The following is a 22,936-nucleotide window of genomic DNA, read 5'->3' on the forward strand; positions in this document are numbered from 1 at the left end:
ACCGAGTTCCCCCCACATCGCCGCCACTCGATTAAAATTTTTAACCCCTAATCTGCCGACCGCCACCTACGTTATACTTATGTACCCCTAATCTGCTGCCCCTAACCCCACCGACCCCTGTATTACATTTATTAACCCCTAACCTGCCCCCCACAACGTCGCCGCCAGCTACTTAAAATAATTAACCCCTAATCTTCCGACCGCAAAGCGCCGCCACCTACGTTATCCCTATGTACCCCTAATCTGCTACCCCTAACACCGCCGACCCCTATATTATATTTATTAACCCCTAATCTGCCCCCCTCAACGTCGCCGACACCTGCCTACACTTATTAACCCCTAATCTGCCGAGCGGACCTGAGCGCTACTATAATAAAGTTATTAGCCCCTAACCCGCCTCACTAACCCTATAATAAATAGTATTAACCCCCTAATCTGCCCTCCCTAACATCGCCGACACCTACCTTCAATTATTAACCCCTAATCTGCCGAGCGGAGCTCACCGCTATTCTAATAAATGTATTAACCCCTAAAGCTAAGTCTAACCCTAACACTAACACCCCCCCTAACTTAAATATAATTTACATCTAACGAAATAAATTAACTCTTATTAAATAAATGATTCCTATTTAAAGCTAAATACTTACCTGTAAAATAAATCCTAATATAGCTACAATATAAATTATAATTATATTATAGCTATTTTAGGATTAATATTTATTTTACAGGCAACTTTGTAATTATTTTAACCAGGTACAATAGCTATTAAATAGTTAAGAACTATTTAATAGTTACCTAGTTAAAATAATAACAAATTTACCTGTAAAATCAATCCTAACCTAAGATATAATTGAACCTAACACTACCCTATCAATAAAATAATTAAATAAACTACCTACAATTACCTACAATTAACCTAACACTACACTATCAATAAATTAATTAAACACAATTCCTAAAAATAAATACAATTAAATAAACTAGCTAAAGTACAAAAAATAAAAAAGAACTAAGTTACAAAAAAATAAAAAAATATTTACAAACATAAGAAAAATATTACAACAATTTTAAACTAATTACACCTACTCTAAGCCCCCTAATAAAATAACAAAGCCCCCCAAAATAAAAAATTCCCTACCTTATTCTAAATTAAAAAAGTTACAAGCTCTTTTACCTTACCAGCCCTGAACAGGGCCCTTTGCGGGGCATGCCCCAAGAATTTCAGCTCTTTTTCCTGTAAAAGAATAAATACAATACCCCCCCCAACATTACAACCCACCACCCACATACCCCTAATCTAACCCAAACCCCCCTTAAATAAACCTAACACTAAGCCCCTGAAGATCTTCCTACCTTGTCTTCACCATCCAGGTATCACCGATCCGTCCTGGCTCCAACATCTTCATCCAACCCAAGCGGGGGTTGGCGATCCATCATCCGGTGCTGAAGAGGTCCAGAAGAGGCTCCAAAGTCTTCCTCCTATCCGGCAAGAAGAGGACATCCGGACCGGCAAACATCTTCTCCAAGCGGCATCTTCGATCTTCTTCCATCCGGTGCGGAGCGGGTCCATCTTGAAGCAGGCGACGCGGATCCATCCTCTTCTCCCGACGCCTACTAGCCGAATGACGGTTCCTTTAAGGGACGTCATCCAAGATGGCGTCCCTCGAATTCCGATTGGCTGATAGGATTCTATCAGCCAATCGGAATTAAGGTAGGAATTTTCTGATTGGCTGATGGAATCAGCCAATCAGAATCAAGTTCAATCCGATTGGCTGATCCAATCAGCCAATCAGATTGAGCTCGCATTCTATTGGCTGATCGGAACAGCCAATAGAATGCGAGCTCAATCTGATTGGCTGATTGGATCAGCCAATCGGATTGAACTTGATTCTGATTGGCTGATTCCATCAGCCAATCAGAAAATTCCTACCTTAATTCCGATTGGCTGATAGAATCCTATCAGCCAATCGGAATTCGAGGGACGCCATCTTGGATGACGTCCCTTAAAGGAACCGTCATTCGGCTAGTAGGCGTCGGGAGAAGAGGATGGATCCGCGTCGCCTGCTTCAAGATGGACCCGCTCCGCACCGGATGGAAGAAGATCGAAGATGCCGCTTGGAGAAGATGTTTGCCGGTCCGGATGTCCTCTTCTTGCCGGATAGGAGGAAGACTTTGGAGCCTCTTCTGGACCTCTTCAGCACCGGATGATGGATCGCCAACCCCCGCTTGGGTTGGATGAAGATGTTGGAGCCAGGACGGATCGTTGATACCTGGATGGTGAAGACAAGGTAGGAAGATCTTCAGGGGCTTAGTGTTAGGTTTATTTAAGGGGGGTTTGGGTTAGATTAGGGGTATGTGGGTGGTGGGTTGTAATGTTGGGGGGGGGTATTGTATTTATTCTTTTACAGGCAAAAGAGCTGAAATTCTTGGGGCATGCCCCGCAAAGGGCCCTGTTCAGGGCTGGTAAGGTAAAAGAGCTTGTAACTTTTTTAATTTAGAATAGGGTAGGGAATTTTTTATTTTGGGGGGCTTTGTTATTTTATTAGGGGGCTTAGAGTAGGTGTAATTAGTTTAAAATTGTTGTAATATTTTTCTTATGTTTGTAAATATGTTTTTATTTTTTGTAACTTAGTTCTTTTTTATTTTTTGCACTTTAGCTAGTTTATTTAATTGTATTTATTTTTAGGAATTGTGTTTAATTAATTTATTGATAGTGTAGTGTTAGGTTAATTGTAGGTAATTGTAGGTAGTTTATTTAATTATTTTATTGATAGGGTAGTGTTAGGTTTAATTATATCTTAGGTTAGGATTTATTTTACAGGTAAATTTGTTATTATTTTAACTAGGTAACTATTAAATAGTTCTTAACTATTTAATAGCTATTGTACATGGTTAAAATAATTACAAAGTTGCCTGTAAAATAAATATTAATCCTAAAATATCTATAATATAATTATAATTTATATTGTAGCTATATTAGGATTTATTTTACAGGTAAGTATTTAGCTTTAAATAGGAATCATTTATTTAATAAGAGTTAATTTATTTCGTTAGATGTAAATTATATTTAAGTTAGGGGGTGTTAGTGTTAGGGTTAGACTTAGCTTTAGGGGTTAATACATTTATTAGAATAGCGGTGAGCTCCGCTCGGCAGATTAGGGGTTAATAATTGAAGGTAGGTGTCGGCGATGTTAGGGAGGGCAGATTAGGGGGTTAATACTATTTATTATAGGGTTAGTGAGGCGGATTAGGGGTTAATAACTTTATTATAGTAGCGCTCAGGTCCACTCGGCAGATTAGGGGTTAATAAGTGTAGGCAGGTGTCGGCGACGTTGAGGGGGGCAGATTAGGGGTTAATAAATATAATATAGGGGTCGGCGATGTTAGGGCAGCAGATTAGGGGTACATAGGGATAACGTAGGTTGCGGCGGTTTACGGAGCGGCAGATTAGGGGTTAAAAAAAATATGCAGGGGTCAGCGATAGCGGGGGCGGCAGATTAGGGGTTAATAAGTGTAAGGTTAGGGGTGTTTAGACTCGGGGTACATGTTAGAGTGTTAGGTGCAGACGTAGGAAGTGTTTCCCCATAGGAAACAATGGGGCTGCGTTAGGAGCTGAACGCTGCTTTTTTGCAGGTGTTAGGTTTTTTTTCAGCTCAAACAGTCCCATTGTTTCCTATGGGATAATCGTGCACGAGCACGTTTTTGAGGCTGGCCGCGTCCGTAAGCAACTCTGGTATCGAGAGTTGCATTTGCGGTACAAATGCTCTACGCTCCTTTTTTGGAGCCTAACGCAGCATTTGTTTGAACTCTCGATACCAGAGTTAAATTTATGGTGCGGCCAGAAAAAAGCCCGCGGAGCGTTAACAGCCCTTTTACCGCCAAACTCCAAATCTAGGCCAGAATTTCTACAGCATTGTCAAATAATCATAAATACACTGCTGCATATTGCTAAAAAAATGTGTTTTTATGGACCCCTGGCCCCACCATACAATTACTATCACACTGAAGTTACAATACGAAATTGCACAAAAAAATAAAAAGCATTTACTAAGTAACTCCTACCTCCTCTGCAAATGAAAGTGATCTGCCATCTGACTCAGGGACACACTGTACAAACTTAAAGGGACAGTCTAGTATAAATTAAACTTTCATTATTCAGACAGGACTTTTAATTGTAATCAATTTTCCAATTTACTTTTATCATCAAATTTGCTTTTTTCTCTTGGTATTCTTAGTTTAAACCAGGGGTGTCAAACTCATTTTAGTCGCGGGCCATTTTCCATACAAGTACAACTCACGTGGGCCGCACACTACCTACATATCTTGTCATTGCTTAACAGTGCAGTGGCATTTGCTATAACTGTATACATTTCAAAACATTGTGTTCTGTAACTCCTAATTAACTTACTCTGGCTTGAGGAAATGCGCTCTAATGCTTTTAAGAAGGTGAGACACACGCTCCACGTGCGACCCACTGTTTATAATAGTGATAGACATACCTGTTGTACATAATATAAAATAAATACATAGAAATATATATAAAGTATGTGATTTTAGTTAAAGAGAAAATGATGGAAAGGAATGGACAGAAATGATGTGGGAAATCAGTGCTACCATAGTAATGAACAGCATGTGTTAAAGAAATCATTATGTACTTATCTGTCTTTTTCTTTTTAATAACGTATGTTTTAATGTATGTGCATCCCTAACAGTAAGCGCACTAACTCTTTAAGTAATAAGCATATTATAATTCATATTTTTCATGGAGGTGGCGTGGGCCGCACAAAATTAGGTTGAGGGCCGCATGAGGCCCACGGGCCGCAAGTTTGACACCCATGGTTTAAACTAAACATAGGTAGGCTCATATGCTAATTTCTAAGCCCTTGAGGGCTGCCTCTTATCACATGCTTTTTAAATCTCTTTTCAACACAAAGAGACAGAAAGTACACGTGGGCCATATAGATAACACTGTGTTCAGGCACAGGGGGTTATTTAATATTTAGCACAAAACAATACTAAATTCAAGACAATAGATAATAAACAGTCACAGTCATGTGATCAGGGGGCTGGAAGAAGGTTCCTAGATACAAGGTAATCACAGAGGTAAAAAGTATATTAATATAACTGTGTTGGTTATGCAAAACTGGGGAATAGGTAATAAAGGGATTATCTATCTTTTAAAACAATAGCAATTCTATGGTAGACTGTCCCTTTAAGTGCCAAGCCTGTCTCACACTGTTCATAGTGGTTTAGTGCACACTCAGAAATCCTCTCAAATGTTAAGGCTTTACTCCTTGTAATAACATTTCCTACGCTCAATAGCACTCTGCTGCAGTACCCTCTGGTGGCTGCCAAAATTAAAAATGTTTTATTAAATAAGTTGTTCTTGCCTCATGGGGCCCCCTGGCCCATTGGCCCCTGACAGGAGTCCCCCCTGTCACCCCCTGATGGCAGCCCTGCTCTTACTAAACAATAATCAGTCAAAACAATCCTATGGAAATAGTTGGTCTGGCTCTCTATTCTATCCCAGACAGTTGCTTTTGTACAAAAAAAAATACTTCCATTTACACTTTTAACAATTTGCATTAGAGGCTATGTGGTGCTAAGGAGCAGTTTGTCTCACCGCTCACTTACATGCAGCGCTGGTATTACGAGTTTTCAGAAACTAGAATTCTATCAGCCAATCGGAATTAAGGTAGAAAAACTCCTATTGGTTGATGCAATCAGCCAATAGGATTGAACTTCAATCCTATTGGCTGATCCAATCAACCAATAGGATTGAGCTGGCATTCTATTGGCTGTTCCAATCAGCCATTAGAATGCGAGCTCAATCCTATTGGCTGATTGGATCAGCCAATAGGATTGAACTTCAATCCTATTGCCTGATTGCATCAGCCAATAGGATTTTTTCTACCTTAATTCCGATTGGCTGATAGAATTCTATCAGCCAATCAGAATCTAAGGGACACCATCTTGGATGACGTCAATTAAAGGTACCTTCATTCATCTTTAGTCATCGGATGAAGAGGATGCTCCGTGTCGGATGTCTTGAAGATGGACCCGCTCCGCACCGGATGGATGAAGATAGAAGACTATTAGTTATATTGTAGCTAGCTTAGGGTTTATTTTATAGGTAAGTATTTAGTTTTAAATAGGAATAATGCAGTTAATTATATTAACTTTATTTAGATTTATTTAAATTATATTTTAGTTAGGGGTGTTAGGGTTAGACTTAGATTTAGGGGTTAATAAATTTAGTATAGTGGCGGCGACGTTGGGGGCAGCAGATTAGGGGTTAATAAATGTAGGTAGGTGGCGGCGATGTTAGGGACAACAGATTAGGGGTTAATAATATTTAACTAATTTTTGCGAGGCAAGAGTGCGACGGTTTAGGGTTTTTTATATGTTTATTATAGTGGCGGCGACGTTGGGGGCGGCAGATTAGGGGTTAATAAGTGTAGGTAAGTGGCGGCAACATTGGGGGCGGCAGATTAGGGGTTAATAAATATTTAATGTAGATGTCGGCTATGTTGGGGGCAGCAGATTAGGGGTTCATAAATATAATGTAGGTGTCGGCGGTGTCCGGAGCGGCAGATTAGGGGTTCAAAATTTTATTATAGTGTTTGCGATGTGGGAGGACCTCGGTTTAGGGGTTAACAGGTAGTTTATGGGTGTTAGTGTACTTTTTAGCACTTTATTTATGAGCTTTATGTTACGGCGTTGTACCATAAAACTCTTAACTACTGACTTTTAAATGCGTTGAGACTCTTGGAGGTAGAGGGTGTACCACTCACTTTTTGACCTCCCAGGACAGACTTGTAATATCAGCGATATGGAAGTCCCATAGAAAAAAGACTTTACGAAGTTTACGTAAGTCGTTTTGCGGTAAGGCCAAAGAAGTGTGCGGTGACCCTAAACCTTCAAGACTCGTAATACCAGCGGGCGTAAAAAAGCAGCGTTAGGACCTCTTAACGCTGCTTTTTTACCCTAACGCACAACTCTAGTAATCTAGCCAGCTATTTTTTTAAATTACATTTTTGATACTGTTTTATGAAACATTCAAATCTATATTACAGATATCAATTTAATGCATACATTTCCTACTTATTTATGGTTTTATTTATGAATTCAATTTTTTTCCCCATAATTTACTGTCTTGCCTGGATTAGACATGTGTAAAAAAGAACTACCTTGCAAATGTATTTGATAGGGTTGGTGGGGGAGCAACAATACAGATTGTGGGTGCATTACATGATCCTCACAGCACCCCTTAAGCTCACCACTTGTTTCTGTGTGACATAAAAGAACTACATTATCTGTGGATATTAGTCTGACAAGATTGTGAAGTAGACTATGAATACAAGAGCATCACGTCACTTGTTCAGAGCTTAGTCTACATATTCATGGGTAGGGGAAATTAATATAAAATATATTTATATATATATGGGCTGGCGGCCCATTGGCCGCGAGTCAGCAGGGGGCGGCGTTGCACCAGCAGCTCTTGTGAGCTGCTGGTGCAATGTTAAATGCGGAGAGCGTATTGCTCTCCGCATTCAGCGAGGTCTTGCGGACCTGATCCGCACTGTGGGATCAGGTCCGCAAGACCTTTAATAAATAGGCCCCATTTACTCTACCCAGTATGGTGTGGTAGGGAGTTAAAACAATCCAGCCTTTCAATACAATATTATACAGTTGAATGCGCAAGACATACAATTTCTCTGGCCTGAAGACAACAACATAATAGATGAATTCTCCTTAAAGGTATATGAAATCAAAATGTTTTATCTCATGATTCAGATAGAGCATACCATTTTAAAGAACTTTCCGAATTACAGTACTTCTATTATATTATTTGCTTTGTTCTCTTGCTATCATTTGTTGCAAAGAATACCTAGGTAGGCTCAGGAGCAGCAACACACTACTGGGAGCTAGCTGCAGATTGGTGGGTACAAATATATGCTTCTTGTCATTCTCTTGATGTGTTCAGCTAGCTACCAGTAGAGCATTGTGATTCTTCAACAAATTATAACAATAGAACAAAGCAAATATGATAATATAAGTACATTGGAAAGTTGTTTAAAACTATATGCTTGATCTGAATCATGAAAGGCACATTTTGAGTTTCAAATCCCTTTAACAGTCATTTTTAAGCACTTATAGAGTTTAAATTAACTAGGAAGTCATTTCTAATCTACAAATGATAAAACACTGTGCTTTTTCAGGGCCCATTTGAGAAGTCTTTGCAGAGCAATGCAGTTTCTGAGAGACAAAGGACAGTAGAAAATAAAGTAGCCAGCATCAAGAACAGTGCCCAGGTAAGTGCTCAAGTAATGCTATAAAGGATTATGTATTTTCCTGCAAATTGACCATGGGATACTGTTTGTAAACTGTCTATAAGAGGTGGGGCCACATTATGTAAATCATTTTGCTAATCTCATACAAACATGTCACAAAAACGTTGCTTACAGTGGTTGTATTCGTATTAACTGCTTAGGTCCTTGTTGAAAAATACAGATACGTCTATTCTCAGACTATAACCGATGATGCCAAACACTGGATTATTGATCTAGTAAAACTCTGAGGCATAAAAACATGACCCTTATTACAAGACATTATAGTTTGCAAGTGAGATACAGGTAGTTTTTTTGGCTTTATTTAATACATTTTCATATCCAGTTTGAAATAGTAAATCCTGCCATGCTTAAGGCATGATATTTGTGAGCCATCAACATTTTTTCTTAGAATTGGTTAAATACAAAGATATGTTTGTGTTATAGCTATCTGTATAGTTTCAGAAGAGGAAGTACTAACCAGCACATAGGAAACAAGTGTTACATTGTTATGCCGTATATACATTTATGATGATGAGATTAGGTTTATTTACATAGTTATAGTTTGATAAGGTACACAGGAAAGAACACCTTAGTGAAAAGTGTTTCTGTAGCAAGAAGAAAGGAAAGCGCAAATCCTATCAAGGTAGACGTTTACTGATCCTTTATTAGCACACACGGTTATACACACTTACAGAAATAAAAAAACAATACAAGCCTGTATCCCAATCGTAGGGAATAACAGAAACAGTCCCAGTGGAAATCGCTACAGCGTTCACACAGTCACAGAGGAGCTCTGTCAAGCCCCGCCCCCAACGTGTTTCGTTCGGCCTATTCGAACTTTCTCAAGAATATTGTTGTTGTATACATATGTTTTTATTAGTATATATGATAGATGTTATGCACTGTTTTAATTGGTAATTTTTGTAATTCTATACACCTTCTTCATTTGTTGCGCTGCAAATACATTTTGTAGGAATCTTTAGTGAAAAGTGCGTTGTTTTGTTTTCTTTGTGGTTTTTTTTTATTTTGGAACATTTAAAACTTAGTCCAAAGCATGAAAAGTGAAGAACCCCTGCACTACATAATGATAAAATATTCTACTAGAACATTATCATCTGAAGTCTCATCTGCTCTTTAGAGATATATAGGCTTATGGTTTTGAAATTTGAATTTAGATTGAAAAATTAAGCTTGCATACTACAAGATATTCTCAGAGCACTTAATGAGTGCAAAGCTAACAAAATTACACAGACATGTTGTCCATTCATGATTAGTCTGTCTTCGTTTGTTTCACTTGATTGTGTATGTCTGTATCAAGGGAATATAATTGAATAGGCCACTAAACTATTTGTTTTCTCTCAAAGGTAACAGAACAAGATGTAAAATACTTAGAAGACCTGCAAGATGAATTTGATTTCAGATTCAAAACACTACAAAGTAAAGGTAAGTTCTGCTATCAATTATAAAAACATGGGTATAGTTTAGCAGCGCCGAGAGCCCAAACCCATAATGCTAAACTTTTGTATTGGCATTTTTTTTTATAAATCATGCATATTATGTAACTGCTGGTCACGTGGATCAATTTCATTGCATGATCAGTTTATTAGAATCTGTTCAGGTGTCAGGATCATATTTTATAGTCCTGGAAAACTAAGCCTTACTTTTTTCAAAGGTCAATAAACTAAGTATAATTACATTAGCTGTTGTTTATCATATGTCTATAACAGCTTAAGTGTGCGCTGCATGACTGAACTTGCTTGAGGATGAAATCTATTAATACATTTTACAGTTATTATTACTGACCGTGACCAGATAAAAAAAATGTCCCACACAATATCACACCATGAAATATATCAAAAGACCCATGCATGCTGATCTATTTTGTCTGTATTGGGATGAATTATTTGGGATATATACTGTATATATGTGTGTGTGTATTTAAAACACACATATGCACAGACATAAATATACATCATCATCTATGTATCATCAGACGTTGGGGGGGCAGATTAGGGGTTAATAAATATTATGTAGGGGTCGGCGGTGTTAAGGGCAGCAGATTAGGGGTACATAGGGATAATGTAGGTGGCGGCTGTGTGCGTTTGGCAGATTAGGGGTTAAAAAAATGTAATAGAGTGGCAGCGATGTGGGGGGACCTCGGTTTAGGGGTACATAGGTAGTTTATGGGTGTTAGTGTACTTTAGAGCACAGTAGTTAAGAGCTTTATGAACCAGCGTTAGCCCAAAAAGCTCTTAACTCCTGTTTTTTTTTCTGCGGCTGGAGTTTTGTCGTTAGATTTCTAACGCTCACTTCAGCCACGACTCTAAATACCGCCGTTAGAAAGATACCATTGAAAAGATAGGATACGCAAATGGCATAGGGGGATCTGCGGTATGGAAAAAAAACAGCGTTAGGAGCCTCTAACGCTGGTTTTGACGGCTACCGCCAAACTCTAAATCTAGGCCCAACTGCATTTTTTTATCATTTAGTAACACCTAATTTAACTGGTTTCTTGTATGTTTTGTCTTTACAGATATTGGTGAGAAGAATAACATCCTTATAGAACAGGAGTGCTTTAAGTTACAGGAAATGCTTAATGCATTGGACCAAAAGAGGAAGGTTGGTACTGTTGATTGAATTTGCTTAGTCTTTGGCATCTTCTACAGTAAAAAACACGACTTTGGTTATGCAAAAGTGGTAAATTTGGGATAGGAATTTCTTTTATAAGAAGTGATAAAAAAGAAAGCAAGGAAGAGAAGGCATTTAAATAGAGTGTGATCTCACAATGTAACTGTGGATGATAAAGTTTACATAGCAATACATTTTATCTTGGATTGCCAAGCATTACAAATGCTGAAATTATGAAATAAATTCATCCCTCAGAATTTGATTTATTAAAAGGTGAAAAAAGTTACTGTCATTTTGTTTCTCCATATGATATATGCACATATATTTTGTGTATATACATTACAACCATCATAGCTTGTCTTATCAAAGTTACTATTACACATTCCATTTTACAATGTTTATATGTTAACAGAAAATGCAGTTTTGCAAAATGTATGAATATGGTGTTGAGACCATACCAGACAGAACTAAAAGACTTCTGGTGCACGTTTCAAAAAGTATGTCAGTTTGTCGTGGAATTTGTTCTGTAGTGTCAAAGACATTAAACTATAAATTTAAAATATCATAGTTTCTGTGTTTATACACACACCACACACACATACACCCACATACACAAACACACCACACACATATTTACACACACACACAAATGCACATCACACACACACATACACACCACACACACACATTCACACACACCACACACACAAACACACATACACACATACACTCCACACACACACATACACACATACACACCACACACACACAAACACATCACACACACACACCACACACACCATAGCGTTTTATTGTATTGAATCTTCGTGTCATAAGAAATCCCTTTTTAACATTGTTTCTATCAATGAAATATTTTAACATGCCCTTGCCTATCAAACTATATTGAAAATCACTTAATATACAGAGTCACTTTCAAGGTTGACAGGCAGACTGGCCATTCAGGATTGAAATAGTCTTGTATTGCTTATTCGGCCCTGAATTTACAATAATAAATTCTGCATTTTTCTCGTTGGAGTTTTATTCCTGCTCCTAGACACTTTCTATTTCTGGATTCAGTAGTGAACCACTTGTCAACAGTTGTCTAAGCCATATACATAGTGCAGCTAAAGGTTATTATAGTTAAAAAATAAACTTATTTGTACATAGTTAAAAATGTATAATGGCAGATACCTTAGGCAATACGTGAAGCTGCTGCCCATGCCACTTTGCTAGAATAGAGAACATACAAAATGTACAATTGGCAGACGCAAATAACAATTTAATATTACATTTATGTCCATGCTTTTTAGATGTTTAACATAATTACACTATTACTTTCCTTACTGGATAGCTACATTATAAAAAAAAGCAAACAAAAAGCAGATCTAGAGGCTCTGCTATAATCAAATACAGAAAGCTTCCAATCAGTCCAGTACAAATAGATTAAAATGTTCTTGCCAAGGTGAGTCTTGCCATTAAAATACTATATAGAATCTCTTATTTAAACGCTGTTTCTTTAAGTAACAGCTTCTCTACAACCAAACATAAAAGAGAGGGTGCTCCAAAGGAATATTATGTTACTATTTCCTAATTAATAGATGACAACAGCACACAAAAGGAATGCACAGCAGCAGGTAACACCTAATAGGTGCCAGATGATCATACTGGGGGTGTTCCCAGCTAACTGTACAATCAGGCAATGTCCAACAGCTGATCTTCTCAATGGAGCTCTAACCAATAACAGACACTTTCCATATATGATACAAATAATGACCTCTTGTGGTGAGTATGCAATGACAGTTGGAGATGTAGCAGGATAAGCCTTTGATGTGCTGCTGTTTTTACATATTATGCCATTGGAGTGCCCTGTTTCCTGCATTGTGTTGTACATAACTACACTATTTACCTTATGGCCATTTTTTTTAACTCTTCTTTCTGAATAAAATAGCAAACTTGTAGAGTTTTTTTTTTTTTTTAATTCAAAATATGTATCTTTGTTTTTGAGGAAGTTAGGATTTCAACATAACTTCTGGTAGTGTGCACCAGTACCCATGAATGTTTTTGTACAAATTCTTTTTTCCTATATAATACACATCAATTAATTATATTTTCTTTCTCTTTTCCTCTTTGCTTAGAAAATATAATAATAGCTCTGTTTGTTGCTATTTCATCCTGGTGCAACTAAATGATGTCATTGGTTGAGTGTTTATTTTTTTTTACAGGAAGCTCTAAGGAAAATGATGCAGATAGTGGATGAAATTGATTCTTTGATGAGTAAAAAGCTGATTGAGGAGCTACGGGAGTGGAAGAGACGTCAGCAGGTTGCATGTATTGGAGGACCACTGCATAGCAGCCTTGATCAGTTTCAGAACTGGTAAATTAGATCATGAGAACAGTTTTCAGTCTTTTGGGTAAAGTAATATAATGCTTTCTCAGACAGTCAAATTACAATATTTGTATCTTCTTTATGGATAAGAAATAAAAAATATCACAGGCAGTTCCGTGGCACACTGACTTCTTCAGCTTAGTAAATTACTCAGAAATATTTTTATATGTGTGTAACATGGTTATGGTCTTGCTAGAGAGGTTTGCACCATAGTTACAATGCATATCATGATTTAAATGGATACAATTAATATTTTAATCACATCTCAAAAAATAATTTAAAGCGACAAAAAATACATTAAAAAAAGAAAACAAAAAATTTACAATTTTAAAGGGATAGGAAAGTCATAATTAAACTTGCATGATACAGATAGAGCATGTTATATTAAGACACTTTTAAATTCACTTCCATTTTCAAATCTGCTTCATTCTCTTGCTATCCCTTGTTAAAAAATAATATGCACATATCCTACACTAGTGGGAGCTAGCTTCTTATTGTTGCCTGCACACATTTATCTCTTGTGATTGGCTGACTAGATGTGTTTAGCTAGCTGCCAGTAGTGCAATGCTATTCTTTCAGTAAAGGATAACAAGATAATGAAGCAAATTTAATAATAGAAGTAAACTTGAAAGTTTTTAAAAAAATTGTATGGTCTATTCAAATCATGAAAGAAAATGTTGGGGTTTCCTGTCACTTTAATATATTAACAAATATTCTCACATTTTAAACTGGTGTATTTCTCTCTTGTTTGGATCTAATGAATATGCTTTTTTAGCTGTCTAGTAATATGTATGTTATGTTTGCTTTTGGTTAGTTTGTAAAATATATTTACTATTAATGATCACATGTTATAACTAACAAAACACAGGGGTTATTTCCTTTCTTTTTTACACCCTCTATTTGATTTTAAATTTGTTTACCTAATATTTCCCTTTTAGCTATTTTTACTTTATTTTATTTGTATTCCTTATTTCAGCTATTTGTTATGCTGCCATGGTCCATGCAACATCAAACAAAATCATAGATAAATATTAAGTAATGTAATAATTCAACCTCATTCCCCTCTATGGCATTATATTTATTAATTGAACCAGTAGTTACTCAATAGGGTACTTATAACTGTATACAAATATGTATAACTAGTGCCCTTAGTCATGACTTATGTCAGATAGTTCAAATTGTCCATCAAAACTTGGGTTTCATAAATATCACAGATTAAAAACAAAAATCAGAACAGCTTGTTTATTTGCTAAACCATTATCATGTCCTATAAATAAATATTAATACCTATTCCCCATCCCATAGTCATTATTACCAATATAACACTAAAATAAATAGATTAAAAAAAACATTTGTATTGTAGTGGTGTATTTGGTTTTATTAAAAAAAATAATGACATTTAGTTACATGAAACGAAAATCTAAATAAAGAAGAAAAAAAAACACAATTAGGAATGTTAAATATATCTTTTAGGTTTTTATTTAGAGGACAAATGCAATACAATATTGTGTTTAATTGTCAGAAAAAAAGTTGATTTGCTGTACAGTTTATGGTTGGGGTAACAAATGATAGATGTGTACTGAATGTATGTCAACATGAAGTCCTCTCTGGAACAGAGACAGGTGCTGTGGATATCAATGTAACTGCTGCATCCACTTGACATCAGAACTTTGTTGTCTTCATTAGTAGACTGTGAATTCCTAAATAATTTTAGTTAGTAGTTTATAGGCTATGAGGCCTATTTATCAAAGGTCTTGCTGACCTGATCCGACAGTGCGGATCAGGTCCGGAAGACCTTGCTGAATGCGGAGAGCAATACGATCTCCGTATTCAGCATTGCACAGCAGCTCTTGTAAGCTGCTGGTGCAACGCCACCCCCTGCAGACTCGCAGCCAATCGGCCGCCAGCAAGGAAATGTCAATCAACCTGATCGTACTCGATCGGGTTTGAATTATGGCGATTCCTGTCCGCCTCCTCAGAGCAGGCGGACAGGGTTATGGAGCAGCGGTCTTTAGACTCACCAGAAACAGCCGTTATGAAGCAGTGGTCTAAAGACCATGCTCCATAACCCTGTCCGCCTGCTCTGAGTAGGCGGACAGGAATCGCCAGAATTCAACCAGATCGAGTATGATCGGGTTGATTGTGAGCTGCTGGTGCAATGCTGAATACGGAGAGCGTATTGCTCTCCGCATTCAGCGAGTTCTTGCGGACCTGATCCACACTGTCGGATCAGGTCCGCAAGACCTTTGATAAATAGGCCTCTATGTCTTTAGTGCAATTTTATCATAACTCACTACCCATTGTTGATTTCTTTTATGTAATATTTAAATGGTATTAGAAAATAATTGGAACTAAACTTTCTTTGTAAAATACATTTGAACCATTTACTAGTTAGTATGATCTCTCTTTTTCTTTAAATATTAATATACTTTTGCATTATCCCAGTAACTTTGCTTCTTAGACCCCTTGGTATGACCCCTGAGCAAAGCAGCTAATTCAAAAGAAAGGAAAAAAGTATAACATTAAAGTAAATCAGCAACCATAGTACAGCAGCTGATGATTTCGGAATGAAAATGAAAAGAGTTTAACCTGCTTATAGCTTTTTTTGGGCGAAAACATTAATATTTCTATCACAGACATCAAAGGAAACATTTGTAAAACTGTATTATTTTTTTGCTTTACAAAATGTTAAAGGACCAGTAAACACAGTAGATTTGCATAATCAACAAATGCAACATAACAAAACAATACAATAGCATTTACTCTGAATTTCAAATGAGTAGTAGATTCTTTTCTAACACATTTTAAATTTATGTATATTTCCACTCCCCCTGTACCATGTGATAGCAATCAGCCAATCACAAATGCATATACGTATAGTCTGAGTTCTTGCACATGCTCAGTAGGAGCTGGTGACTCAAAAAAACTGTAAATATAAAAGAATATGCACATTTTTTTTAATGGAAGTAAATTGGAAAGTTGTTTAAAATTACATGCTGTATCTGAATCATGAAAATTTAATAAAACCTGAGTGTCCCTTTAAGTAAAAGCTTTAAATTATTAGCACAATGGTATCAGCTGTGTACAGCATAATATTTATTGGCTAATAATTCACAAATTTCTATTGGTGGAGAAGGACTAACAAGAAAGTGTTGCTTTATTGAGAACAGAAACATTTTGAAATACCATCTTCTAAAGAAAATACACATTCTTGTAATATCACTTTAATCTTCAAAATGCTTTTAATTACTTACTTTATATGAATGTCTGTAGACCTCTAAGTGGGAAATATTTACATTTTATTATAACTTTATTACATTAATGAAGCACCCCTAGTGTCATGGATTAAAAAACTAATCAGTGGTTTCAAATAAATCTCAAAAATATGTAACATTGCATGAAGCATTTGGTATAATTTATATTATACACCATTATATTTAGAGTTTTAAAGGGACATATTACTTAAAAAAATCCTATTATGTCTATGAAAAGGTAGCTGGTAAACATAATAGCTGTTTAAATGAGGAAGTGCTTGATTGTGTGTATCTGGGTCCTGGACTTCTATAGCAGATTATCTGACAGGGACAACTCCCACATAAAAACAACCAAAAAAAAAACAAATCACTGTAATATATTTTAAAATATTATCTTTTGCTTCGAACAGAAAAAATAAACATCATGTCCCTTTAATGCTAGTACATTTTATTCATGGTCATTAGGGATGTCATTTCTACCTTTAATTTTATCAAGGAAATTAAAATATATCCTTCCCTATTGAGTCAAAATGTGTAAACGTCTGGAAAAGTTAGTTGCACATCTTATCATTTTTGTGAGGTACCACAGCAAGGTATACCCTCTGCTAATTACTGTCTGCTAGTTGGCATCAGTTGGATGGATCCCAAGCATTGGTACAGTTCATATTGGAGAAGTTGCTAAGGGCTAGACAGGGACGTAGTGAGGCAAGGTTGGCAACAAGCAGACAATGAGACACAAATAGGTAATAGAAGAGAATAGTTGAGACAGACAGGAAGTCAATACACAGTCTTGTCAAAAGGTACAGAATCAGCAGGCAAAAAAGAGTAGTCAAGTTCAGGCAAAATGGTCAGAGGAAGAAGGCAGCAATCCACAGCAACAGCACACCTAATGAGCAAGTTCAACAAACAGGACAGGAGCGCAGGAAGTGCTGAGTATTTATAGCAGTAGCTAATTGCAGCTGGCGGACAGGTGGAGCCAGAGAGTTAAAAAAAAACAAGAGAACAGGTTAGATAAATAGACCCAAAACTAATGCACACCTGTGGTCTTATAAGTAACACACAGCAATACAAGCCAGCAGTCCTGATTTCAATACCCATGTAGGACATGACAGAGCCCCCTCATGGATTCTTTTAGGGCTTATGGTGGCTTAAAAAAGAAGTCTGTTCGAAAGTCACAGATAAGGGGAGGAGGATAAAGATTTCTTCCAAGCACCCATCAAGTTTCAGCTAAAGGCTAGCCCTTCCATTGTACCAGGTACTCTAGACCCCATCCTTGTCTTTTAGGATCTTTGACACCTCATGTTTATGATTTCCATCTATTAGATGAAGCAAAGGCCTTTGAAGGCAACTAGAGTATCTATTAAATACAACCTTTTTCAGTAGTGCCACATGGAAAACTGAATGGATGCGTACAGATGATGTCAGCTTCAAACAATATGTAACAGGGTCAATTCTGAAATGGATAAACATGATTTATGTTTATTTGATTGAGCCCACTTTAATCAATGCTGACTTTAATGCCTCTGTCCTCCTTTTCCACAAAAAAGAACCCATCCCCATCAGGTGAAGATGAGAGATGGATAAACCCACGCTTAAGGCTATCTTGAATATATTCCTCCAATGCCTTTTGCTTAGACTGAGAGAGAGGGTAGGTTTTCCCTTGGGAAGAGGTGTTCCAGGGGTTAGATCAATTGGGCAGTCATAAGAGCAATGTGGAGGCAACAATTAGCTAGCAGTGAGTCATATTGTATAATAGGCAGGTGAATGCAGGTCAGGAGACAGTCTGACCTCATGAGGTTAGTTCACCTGAAGATCAATCAAAGTTTGGTTTATGCTGCTGCAACCAAGGGAATTGTAAAATAACTGGGCAGAAGCAAAGTAAATAATAGAAAAAAATGACCTTCTCTATGTGCAGGGTTACAGGTGCAGACTCAAACTATATGATGCCTGTTCCTAATGGCTGACCACATAACGTGATTAAATGGAGGGGTCTTCTCTTTTAAAGATTTTAAGATAAGGGATGTGGTGTTTCTTAGCAAACTCAAAGTCTAAGAAAATGCATGCAGCCTCCTAGTACACAAATACTTCAGAGGCCACAGAAGATTTTTCAAGAAGGAAGAGTGCTGGAAGTAGGATATTAGTCTTGGAGTAATTATTCATAGTAAATGACAGTAAAAAATGACAGTAAAGGCAAACACCCAGTGTTCACCTTCTCAGTTTCTCTGCTTCAGTAAGATGGAGGTGGTTGATTGGAGATTGGAAGTGGGGCACCAATATAGGCTTCCAAATAATCCAAATAATCTTTTCTTCAGTCTGACAGAACCTTACGAAAAGCTGCCGTGATGCCACTGAATCCCAACTTGTCTTTTTTTAGTTGGAGGGTTTCCTTGCATTGGTATAGTTTCTAGTGGAGAAGTGGTTGAGGGCTAGACAGGGATGTAGTAAAACAGGCAAGGTCGGCAGCAGGCACGGGGTAATCCAAAAGGATAGTTAGTCAATACAAAGTCTGGCAACGAGGTACAGAATCAGCAGGTAAAAAAAGAGCAGTCAAGTTCAGTCAAAATGGTCAGAGGAAAAAAAAAACAGGTATCCACAAGCAAAAACACTCTAGGAGCAAGTCCAACAAACAGGCATGAAGCACAGGAAGTGCTGAGTATATTTTAGCAGTAGTTTATTTCTGATATTCTGCATATGGCAGGTAGGAGGAGCCTAAGAGAACAGGTTAGAAAATAGAGCCAAAGCTAAGGTTGACCTGTGGCTCAGAAGTAACACACAACGATACAAGCCAGTAGTGATGGTTTGATACCCATGTAGACTGTGACAATTCTCTCTGTCTCTTATAATGCCCTCCCTATCTGCTAGTCACAACATTTGTTTTATCTATGACATCCATACTATTTGTAAGCCAAGCTGTTAAATATGTATTGATTTGACTTGATTGTGTTTGGAATACACTTTAATTGATTCCTACTTTTTTTAAGGTTCACTCTTATAGCAGAAAGTCTATTTCAGTTGAGAAGACAAATCCAGAAGCTGGATGAACTGTGGTCTAAGGTAACTTATGAAGGGGATCCAATTCCACAGCAAAAACAGTATATCATGGAACGTGTCATCTTCCTAATATTGAGTCTCTTCCAAAGGTACAACCTGTTTTTAGCTTCAAGGTCATTCATTTGTTTATACTGCTATGTCAGTGGAAAATCTAAGCGCTTAATGTTCCAGATCACATTTGTAAACTTACTCTTAAAATCTTTTAGACACATTTCAAATGTTATTTATGTCTTTTGCATGTAACCTTTGATTTAAAGGGGTATTACACATTAGATAAATGCTAGATAGAATTATCTATTCCAAGCAGAGATTAGCCTTTGAATAAAATGCAAATGTATTTTGTTAGATTGTATTAGTTGTTTAAATATTGAAAAAACTATGTGTAAATTTGTAACATCCATAAAGCAGTGAGTGCCTCCAGGTTGTAACATAGGTTTCCTTCTTCGCTGGGACCAATAAGGAACAACTATAAATGGGTCTCTAAAGTGTGCAACCAATGACTTTTTGGGATATAATAGCGCTAAGTCTGGATTTATTAGAATATAATAGTGCTAAGTCTGGATTTATTAGAATATGATAGTGCTAAGTCTGGATTTATTGGGATATAATAGTGTAAATCTGGATTTATTAGAATATAATAGTGCTAAGTCTGGATTAATTGGGTAATAATAGTGTTATGTCTGGATATATTAGAATATAATAGTGCTAAGTCTGGATTTATTAGAATATAATAGTGCTACATCTGGATTTATTAGAATATAATAGTGCTAAGTCTGGATTTATTAGAATATAATAGTGCTAAATCTGGATTTATTGGAATATAATAGTGCTAAATCTGGATTTATTGGAATATAATAGTGCTACATCTGGATTTATTAGAATATAATAGTGCTAAGTCTGGATTTATTAGAATATAATAGTGCTAAATCTGGATTTGTTGGAATATAATAGTGCTAAATCTGGATTTATTGGAATATAATAGTTTTAAGTCTGGAGTCTGCACCTCCACTTTTAACAGGAACATGTATTTATATGTAATTTCCCAAGATGTTCTGTATAGACATGTAGAAGTCACAAAGGCCCTACAACTTCTGAATGCAGTTACAGACCCATACTGGGTAGCTACAAATGTACATGAATCACAAAACTACAGTGACTGTCATATGATATGGTTGCTACAATGCTCTTGTAGTTCCCTTTAAAATGATTGGTGATTACTTCTCCTTGCAAGCTGTCATTACTTAGCTACTGCATAGCACTGTGGAGATCTGCATATGATAGCTCATGACCCAATACTTGTAGCAGAACTGTGAATACTGGTAACTGGTCTAACAATCTAGTTAGTTAGCAATGAGCATTTGTTTAGTAATAATATGCTCCAATGATTGTTTTATTACATGAAAATGTCCTTTTAAGGTATATTTGTTCGATAAAAAGCATTCCTTTAGACAACAATAAGTTCCATTTATTAATTTGTTCTAGCTTTCAGCTGTCATTTCCATCTCCATGTATACCATAACGCAATCGCATTCCCAATGTATATTATTATTAATCTGATCTTTGTAATGCTGTGTCTATTGCCGACTTTTTGTCTGAAGAAAGGTCTAACTACTCCAAAATGTCACAAAAAAATGTATCTGAATGTTAAAACACCAGTGACTGTTGTATATTTTTTATAGGGGTTTGATGTTTGGTTAGTATTTTCTAGGCCTGGCTCCCTTGCTGCTGGATTTATTATGAAGTTTCAGTGCCTTTATGATATATATATATATATATATATATATATGTAATTCAAGATATGTCACTAGCGCTAAACCTACTCATATAATACTTTGGTTTATAGAGTGTGTGTTTTTAGGACTGCAAAATAATTTTCCCTTTGCTATTGTGTTACTATAGATAACACAGTATCCTAATTCTGATACTGCTCACAATAAAATACAATACAATAAATTATTGTGCTGCCCTAATATTGATACAGTGTACCCGTGTCACTGTTAGAGTTGTTGTTGACAAGAGGAAATCAATAGTATAGAAATAACACACTGATACAATTGTCCCTTTAGATAAAAAATGTTCTCAAGTGTTACTAAATAACAGTTTATACAGTTCACTTTAGATACAGTCCCACTTTGAATGAATTGTGGCAGTAAGATTTTCTGCTTACCAGAACAAACCCTAATCCTATGAGGTAACTTTTCAGCTCTGCGGGGGTGATGATTAATCCACCTTTATCCTCCAATCCCAGAGTGTTGTCTCTTCTTATGGTCTCTTTTCCCAGACTGGTTCCAATAGGTAGTATCAGAAAAGTCTGTGTTGAATATTTGCTCTAATGGTATCTTTGGACTCTTATTCAATCTTTCATGTAGTGGTGAGAATCCTAGCCACATCAGGAGTATGGAGTATTGGGGGTCACGCTTCCCAGTGTAGAAACATATGAAAAGAAAAAAATTCACATAGCGTAATACTGTATTAAATTTTAAGAATTTTGTACACAGTCAATATTGCACTTATATCAATTAACCTCAATCCATGATGAGGTAAGATTATAGGCATAAGAAAATGGCATATATGTTTTATGTGATGCTCCCAGCGAGTGTCTCTAGTACATATAGAGGTACTGGCAACAAGTCCCTGTTGGGATGTCTGAATACTTATGGCTCACCACATATACAGTGGGGCAAAAAAAGTATTTAGTCAGCCACCAATTGTGCAAGTTCTCCCACTTAAGAAGATGAGAGAGGCCTGTAATTTTCATCATAGGTATACCTCAACTATGAGAGACAAAATGTGGAAACAAATTTAGACAATCACATTGTCTGATTTGGAAAGAATTTATTTACATATTATGGTGGAAAATAAATATTTGGTCACCTACAAACAAGCAAGATTTCTGGCTCTCACAGACCTGTATCTTCTTCTTTAAGAGGCTCCTCTGTCCTCCACTCATTACCTGTATTAATGACACTTGTTTGAACTTGTTATCAGTATAAAAGACACCTGTCCACAACCTCAAACAGTCACACTCCAAACTCCACTATGGTGAAGACCAAAGAGCTGTCGAAGGACACCAGAAACAAAATTGTAGACCTGCACCAGGCTGGGAAGACTGAATCTGCAATAGGCAAGCAGCTTGGTGTGAAGAAATCAACTGTGGGAGCAATAATTAGAAAATGGAAGACATACAAGACCACTGATAATCTCCCTCGATCTGGGGCTCCACGCAAGATCTCACCCCGTGGGGTCAAAATGATCACAAGAACGGTGAGCAAACATCCCAGAAC

General features: G+C 36.7%; 1 protein-coding gene across 1 annotated transcript in view; it reads left to right on the top strand.

The window, feature by feature from the left end:
* Nucleotides 1-22,936, top strand: part of LOC128659185 (signal transducer and activator of transcription 4-like) — a 423,738-nt gene that overhangs the window by 241,656 nt on the left and 159,146 nt on the right. The window contains 5 exon segments of the mRNA XM_053712871.1: nt 8,223-8,315; nt 9,698-9,776; nt 10,867-10,952; nt 13,184-13,335; nt 19,583-19,741. Coding sequence (XP_053568846.1) covers nt 8,223-8,315; nt 9,698-9,776; nt 10,867-10,952; nt 13,184-13,335; nt 19,583-19,741 — 569 coding nt within the window.

This window comes from Bombina bombina, chromosome 1 (assembly GCF_027579735.1).
Source record: "Bombina bombina isolate aBomBom1 chromosome 1, aBomBom1.pri, whole genome shotgun sequence".
Classification (NCBI taxonomy): domain Eukaryota; kingdom Metazoa; phylum Chordata; class Amphibia; order Anura; family Bombinatoridae; genus Bombina; species Bombina bombina.